At 39.2% G+C, this 7,705-nt stretch overlaps 1 protein-coding gene across 1 annotated transcript; it reads right to left on the bottom strand.

Moving 5' to 3' along the window:
• Positions 1 to 762: 762 nt before the first annotated feature.
• LOC144704305 (GDSL esterase/lipase At3g53100-like) lies at positions 763 to 6,437 on the bottom strand. Its single transcript, XM_078576682.1, has 5 exons — positions 6,123 to 6,437; positions 5,921 to 6,051; positions 2,104 to 2,340; positions 1,148 to 1,406; positions 763 to 1,076 (listed from the first exon to the last, which is right to left on the bottom strand). Exons 1-5 carry the CDS (start codon positions 6,379 to 6,381, stop codon positions 883 to 885), a joined length of 1,080 nt encoding a protein of 359 aa, XP_078432808.1. The 5' UTR covers positions 6,382 to 6,437; the 3' UTR covers positions 763 to 882.
• Between the last annotated feature and the right edge of the window lie 1,268 nt (positions 6,438 to 7,705).

The following is a 7,705-nucleotide window of genomic DNA, read 5'->3' as shown; positions in this document are numbered from 1 at the left end:
TAAAATTAGGAGATAAAATTCAAAGCGTGGGTATTGTGAGAAGAGTATTCCATGAGCTTTAATCAAGGTCCTGATTCAAGTACTGGAAATTTACAGTGTTAATAACATAAATGACAATGTAACGGATCTCTCCTTCGTCAAGAAGGACCTGGAAATATGATCACGACTGAATTCTATCTCTAAGACTGGTCTAATCAAGTACCAGAGTGGGATCAGAATGAATTTGTGTTAAGACTGGACCGGACCAGAAAAAAACTAATACTGAGGTCAGGACTTTTTATGCTCTAGTTATAGGGAATGTCATAATTATTTTACTTTGCAACTCATTGCTATCTATGTTTCAGGAAAGCTTACACTACCCTCTTGCTATCTATGCTGAGGATAGCCACAGATCAATGTGACCTCTCATTTCAAGGCAATGTTTGATTAATGCTTCAAGGACATGACTCAGAGAATTGGATGAAAGAACTTAATATTCTGTGTCCTGAGAAAATTTCTTGATGTCTAGAGCAATGAGATCCTCTAAGAGAGAGTAAATCACTAGATAAGACTCAAAGAATTGAACCCTATTTATAAGCAAGAGGTGACTTAATCCCATTGAGTTAACTCATATTAATCCCATCATTTAATTATAATTAACTAAGTCTCTACACATAATTTCTGCATTGCCTAATCCAATTTATTGGCTTAAGTGAATCACTTAATTGTGATAACTGATTGCATTATATCTACAACAACAGAAGTAAGAGAACATGAGAGATGTAACCAAACAATGAACTTTTCTTCTGCGCCAAATCATAGACTCCAAAGAAAAAAAGACAATCCAGAACACAAAACCAACTTGCACAAAACAAGAAGCCCATTCTCCAGAAGAAAAAATAACTAAGAGATGAGATCTATTCCTTGCTCAAGGAGTGAATCCGAAAGAACACGGTTTGTAGCCTCTGTCGGATGAAAACTGTCCCAGAAGACATAACTTGTAGCATTCCTACAAGTCCCAGGCGACTTGGAGTTGCATAGAAGAGACGTCTCCACTGTCCCTGTTCCACAGCATCCTCTTCTGGCCTCATAAAACCCTAAAAAATAATCTAAAGTTAAAACCCTAAGAAAACCCTAAAACAGTAAGTCTCATCTGGATTTCACTAACCATTTGCTGAAGGATTCTTGATGAGATCCATGATGGGTTTGTAGATATCAAAGATCACAAGCTTAAGCCTAGGAAGTCTCTTCCTTAGGACTCTGGCAGCCAAAGACAGCTTCCTGTTGAATGTTAGGGCGTCTTCATTAAGGCGTTGCACACAGTCACTGCTTCCACTGGGACCATAGAGAGTGATGGAAGCAGGAAGGCAGCCCAAGGGTGGAAGAGACACTGCCCCTATTCTTCTCGCTCCCAAGCTATGGAGTTCCTGCCAAGAAATGATGGTAAATGATAAATTGTTCTCTTTGGAGTAAACTTAGGGATCTTCTTGTTTTGCATTCACCTGGATGAGTCACTTAATTAACATAAGACAGAGAACAATGGTAAACAGAATGAAGGGTTCCTCTATTTGTTCTCCATAAGTTAGAGAACACTGGTAAACAAAATGAAGGGTTATCCTATGTCAACTGAACTTACACATCTTCTTACATTTCATTCTGGGATGAATCAATAAAATAACCAAAGATATAGAACAATGTTAAACGAAAAGAAGGGTTCTAATGGGAGTAAGCTAAAGGATCTTCTTGCAATGCATTCATAAGGATTAATCGATGAATGTACAGAAGATAGAGAACACACATGTGTCATCTAAAGTAGGTTAATCTTTAGAGGTTATTATTTTGAGTCAGCATGTAAGATCTCATATATTCTCCCAATATTAACGGGGGCTGTCAGAGAAGTTTAACCGTACGTGTGACCCAAGGACTAACCCTTTTTAGTTCATCATTAGTCGTGTCTTCATTCTAATTAGGATAGACTTAGCCTATACACCTAATTGGAATGTCTAAATCCCACATTAACTTAACCGAATCACTTGATTGAGATTTATATAACACATTATAATGTACAATGAAAAATAAAAAAAATTAAATTTCTTCTATCTAGAAACTGAATGAGGAGAGGACCTTCACAAACGAGACAAAGGAGTTGACGAGGTAGTCCGAGAACTGAGAGGGCGTGTGAAAAAGATTGTAGACAGGATTGACGTAGTAATTCTGAATGAAATCGCTGCTGCCAGCGCTCAAGAGATGAATGCCTTCTGAGAATATGGCATCTGATACAGTCCTGTTCCTTGTAATCCTTCTCACTTTCCATTGATACTCCTTGTAATACGCCAACTGTCGCTTCAGAGAGATTGTTTGCTGCACACATTCAAAGTTATACTTTGACACTCAGAAGTGCAACGTTGATCAAGGAATAAAACAGTCTTTCTTTTTCATGCGTACTAATAATGATACCAAAGGGTTTTTGTTTTGCACCAACTGCTTCAAAATATCAGTAAAACTCTGGTTTTTAGCAGACACAACGTTGAAAATATTAGAGGCGTGAGTTGCACACATCCACAATCAACTATAAAATAGGGTATTATTACGTTACTTGCATCATAATTGCTGAAATAAGAATGCAACCCAAGACCTAAAATTTGATTTCTCCACTAGCCAAGAAGGGGGCTGAAACCCTTCCAGAGTTGACAAATGAAAATCAAGATCTTTGTTTTCCATTTGACTATTTACTAAACTAGTCCCCTGGTTGCAAGCAGATACAAGGTTGAAACTCCATGAGGCATGAGCTACACACGACCTTAATTAATGATAAAAAAGATTATTATTACCTTGTTTGCATCATAATTTCTGAATTAGCAAGACAACCCAAGGCCTAAAATTAGAATTTTCCACTAGCCAAGAATTGGGCTGAAACTCTTTCAGAGTTGATTAATGAAAAACATGATCCTTGTTTTCCACTTGACTATTTACTAAACTAGCCCCCCCTGGTTTCAAACAGATACAAGGTTTGAAAATGCTGGAGGCATGAGCTGTACACAACCTCACTCAACGATGAAATAGGGTATTGCTACATAACTTACATCATAATTGGTGAAATAACAAAGCACCACAAGGCCTAAAATTGGATTTTTCCACTACCCAAGAAGTGGGCCGAAACTCTTTCAGAGTTGAGAAATGAAAAACATGATCTTTTTTTCCCATTTGACAATTACTAAACTCGTTTCCCTACTTTCCAATGGTTACAAGGTTGAAACTGCCGGAGAGCTGCATACACCCTCAATCAACGATGAAAATAGGGTATTGTTTCATTACTTGCATCATAAATGCTGAAACAACAAAGCAACCCAGGGCCTAAAACTGGATTTTTTCCACCAGCCAAGAAATGGCTGAAGCCCTTTCTGTTCCAGAGTCAGAATAACGAATAACAAGATCCTTGTTTTCCATCGATCATTCACTGTGCTACAAGGTAAAAAAATGCTTAAACCCACGATTATTCAGGAAGTGGGTTTAATGCAAACCAAGATCCTCGATTCCAAACCGACCATTAACTCTCCTAGAAAAGGCTGAAATGTGCTCGTAAAGTGCCGAGAGCGGCAAATTTGTACTTATTGGAGTCCATCACAGCGGTGGAAATTTGGGACCTGCAAAGGTGACTTGAGAAGGATATGATGAATTCGTGGAAGGGCCAACGCTAAACGACGGAAGAGAGAACTCGGTCATTCACGAGGGGAAGACAAGCAAGTCTTGTTCTGTTCTTTAAAATCTGGGACCGTATGACACCGTCAATGCGCAGTAAATTAGCGAAGGGCCATCCGCGAATGGCCTTCCTCGCGGATGCAAATGATCCGCGTGAGCGGACCACACAAGACTGGCGGTGTTCGATTCTGGGGAATGTCCCGTGTGGTCGGGCTTTTGGCCGTGCTTGGAAAGGAGGAAGGGAGAGAGAAGCAGAGAGAGGGAGAGAGAGAGAAAAGCAGAGAGAGGGAGAGAGAGAGGCAGACAGAGAGAGGGAGAGAGAGAGAGAGAAGCAGACGGAGAAAGAGAGAGAGAAGCAGACAGAGAGAGAGAGAGAGAGAAGCAGACAGAGAGAGAGAGAAACATACAGAGAGAGAGAGAGAAACAGACAGAGAGAGAGAGAAACATACAGAGAGAGAGAGAGAGAAACATACAGAGAGAGAGAGAAACATACAGAGAAAAAGAGAGAGAAAAGCATAGAGAGAGAGAGAAGTAGACGGACAGAGAGAGAGAAGCATACAGAGAGAGAGAGAAGTAGACGGACAGAGAGAGAGAGAAGTAGACGGACAGAGAGAGAGAGAAGTAGACGGACAGAGAGAGCGAAGCATACAGAGCAAGAGAGAGAGAAGTAGACGGACAGAGAGAGCGAAGCATACAGAGCAAGAGAGAGAGAAGTAGACGAACAGAGAGAAAGAAGCATACAGAGAGAGAGAAAGAAGTAGACGAACAGAGAGAAAGAAGCATACAGAGAGAGAGAGAAGTAGACGGATAGAGAGAGAAGCATACACAGAGAGAGAGAAGTAGACGGACAGAGAGAGAGAGAGAGAGAAGTAGACGAACAGACAGAGAGAGAAAACTATTCAGACCGAGAGAGAGAGAGAGAGAAAACCGTTCAGATCGAGAGAGAACCAGGGAGAGAGAGAAAAGCATAAAGACAGAGATAGAGAGATGATCATACGGATATATATAGAGAGATAAGCATTCAGAGAGGGAGAAAATCGTACAGATATATATATAGAGAGAGAAGATCATACAGACAGAGAGAGAAAGGGAGAAATGAAGATAGAGAAAGAGAGAAGTAGACAGAGAGACAGAGAGAAGTAGATAGAGAGAGAGCGAGATAGAAGCAGACTGAGAGAGTGAGGGGGAGAGAGAAGCAGACAGAGAGAGAGCGAGAGAGAAGCAGACTGCGAGAGAGAAAGAGAGAGAGAGAGAAGCAGACAAAGAGAGAGAGGGATAGAGAAGCAGAGGGAGAGAGAGAGAAGATAATGAGACAAAGGAAATAGATAGAGGGAGAAAATTCTGAGATAGAGGGAGAGAGACAAAGAAAGGGAGAGTAAAATATAAGAATAGAGAATGTGAAACTGACTGAGACATGGAGAGAGAGAAAATTAATTGTGGGAACGAATAACAGTAAGATGGGCGAAGGGAAAGAGCAATGAGACGGACACAGAGAAAGAAATGATGATGAAAACAAATGAGCCAGAAAAATAAGAGAGATATAGAGAGAGAGAGAGAGAGAGAGAGAGAGCGGGCGAGAGATAGATATATATATATATATATATATATATATATAGAGAGAGAGAGAGAGAGAGAGAGAGAGAGAGAGAGAGAGAGAGAGAGAGAGAGAGAGAGAGAGAGAGAGAAATAGATGTGAATACAGAGGGACGTAAAAAAGATGCAGTGGAGAACGTTACGTTACAGACAAAATAAAACCGAGAGTTAGGGGCGTAAAAAAGAAAAGAGAGATGGGTTTTAACTTATGAAGGAGAAGAGGCTAGCAAGCGAGACAGAGAGAAGAAAGACTTTGTCAGTTCACAAAAACAGACGGAGAAACAAGTTTGAGAGGATTGCTTTGGCTAGCAAGCTAGAGAGCGGGGGGAGATAGATAGAGAACGAGAGATAGACACAGCGAGAATTTGAGCTAGAAAATCAGATGAGAGAAGATAGACAGGGACAGATATAGAGAAAGAAAGGGAGACTGACAGAAAGAGAGGTCGAGAGAGAGATATATATATAGGTAGAGAGAGAACAAAAGAGAGATAGAGAAATAGATAGATAGATATACATATATATATATCTAGAGAGAGAGAGAGAGAGAGAGAGAGAGAAGAGAAGAGAAAAAGTATGCGAATGACAGGGAGAGAAAGTGGCGCTCCTCAACGACGAGAAAATCCAATAGAGAAAACAGAAAAGAACTTACGTAGAGAAGGGCAGTGCTATCTAGGAACCCAGACGAGGCAGAGGCGAAGTTAGCTCCGATCAGCAGCTTACGTCCTCTAGCCTCTGGACCCAGATATGCAGCTGGGTACTCTTCAAAACCAAGCGTCTCCGCTAGAGATAAAACATAACAAAAATCCAATGATTCAAACGTTGAAAAAAAAAAATACAAGAAATTTCCTAACCTGTTAAGTCCACCGCTAGTTTTCCATTGCAAAAACGACCAGTTGGTCTGTGCCCAGGAAAATCACGCCCATAAGGAGGAAAATTCGACTTCACAAGAGTTAGAATGTGGTTGTTGTTTCCCACATCCATGGCTGAATCCCCAAATACCATCAAAGCTGGTACCAGAGCTTGCCCTTCTACCATTGCCACAAACAGGAAAGGAATCAGGGGGAAGAACTGAGAGAAGAACCATCTTCTCAGGCTTCTGGCTGAAGCCATAACTCTCTCTTCTGTCTTCTCGCTCTCTAAAATTATCCTCCCTTAGTGTTATATTCACTCGGAGAAATGGAGGAATAATGGGTTGCTCTGCAGATGGGTTTATTGGAGAGTATTTTGTCCTTTCTTGTTCTCCCTTTGTCTTCATTCGTCTTCCGTTTTTGTGTCTGGAAGGAAGAATTATCAAAGAGGGGAGTCACGAGAGGAACTGCATCATAGTTAAGTAAAAAGGGGTAATAAGGTGGGAGAAAAAGAGGGGGGAATGACTTGAATCTACCTCATCTCTTTCTGTGTGGGTAATACAAAGGTTTATCCACTTTTAGTTTTCACCACTGTAGATAATCATCTAATAAACCAAGGGTATCAAGAATAATTTATGGTTAAGTACCACCTCAAGAATGTTACTCGTCCATGTATTTCATGTAATGTTTATGCATTTGACAATGATTCGTTCTTATTTGGTATCAAATTTGAGTCAATTTTATGAATATACTAAAATTGGATTCCATGATTGAACTCAAGAAACTTAAATGATAATTTAAAATCATTGTTAAACATAAACACTTTTTGTTTCTGTAAAATATTTTGGGATTTGGTCTTAGATCTTTTTGTATTACATACTAATGAGATCAAAGAAAAACTGGTTTCATATCTTGAATTCCACTAAGATCTTGTGATTATATTATTAACTGTTGGAGAAGTAGAAACATATAAATTTAACATATAAATTTCAGTCATCGATTATTGTTTTCTACGTGATTGTTCTTTAATATTTGGTTTTTTGATCTCTCTCAGCTCTACTTTATGGTCTAGTTTGAGTTATCTATGATATCTCATAATGATTTCTATCTCCGATATCTCATAAATATTTAAATTTGTAGCATGGTTTTTGAAATCTTTCTCAAACTCTTTTCAAACTTATATCTCTCATATGGTTTTCTAAATCTTCCTCGGGCTCTGTTCGCATTACGATCAAGAAATTGAATATATGGTTGCAAGTTATTCAGGAAATTCATTAGATACTCAAAAATGATGCCGTAGAGTGCAAGAGCATTATAGTCCGAGATTTGGATTGAAAGTCACAAAATCTGTCAAAGTTCAACATCCGAGAACTGTCTGAGAACGAACTCAATTTTCCAACTATGTGCTTTACCGAGATGTTTTTGTAGTGACCAGAAATATACTTAATTGTTATATTCCTAAATTGAATCGTTCATGAATCACATGAATTTAATCATCTATTTTGAGCGAAGAATTTCCTTGAACAATCTGATTTTGATCCGATGTTAAATCTGAAATTGAATCTCATTTTATTATCATCATGAAT

The sequence above is a fragment of the Wolffia australiana genome, chromosome 6 (genome assembly GCF_029677425.1).
Source record: "Wolffia australiana isolate 7733 chromosome 6, ASM2967742v1".
In the NCBI taxonomy this organism is placed as follows: domain Eukaryota; kingdom Viridiplantae; phylum Streptophyta; class Magnoliopsida; order Alismatales; family Araceae; genus Wolffia; species Wolffia australiana.
This window is presented reverse-complemented; position numbering and strand designations above follow the sequence as displayed.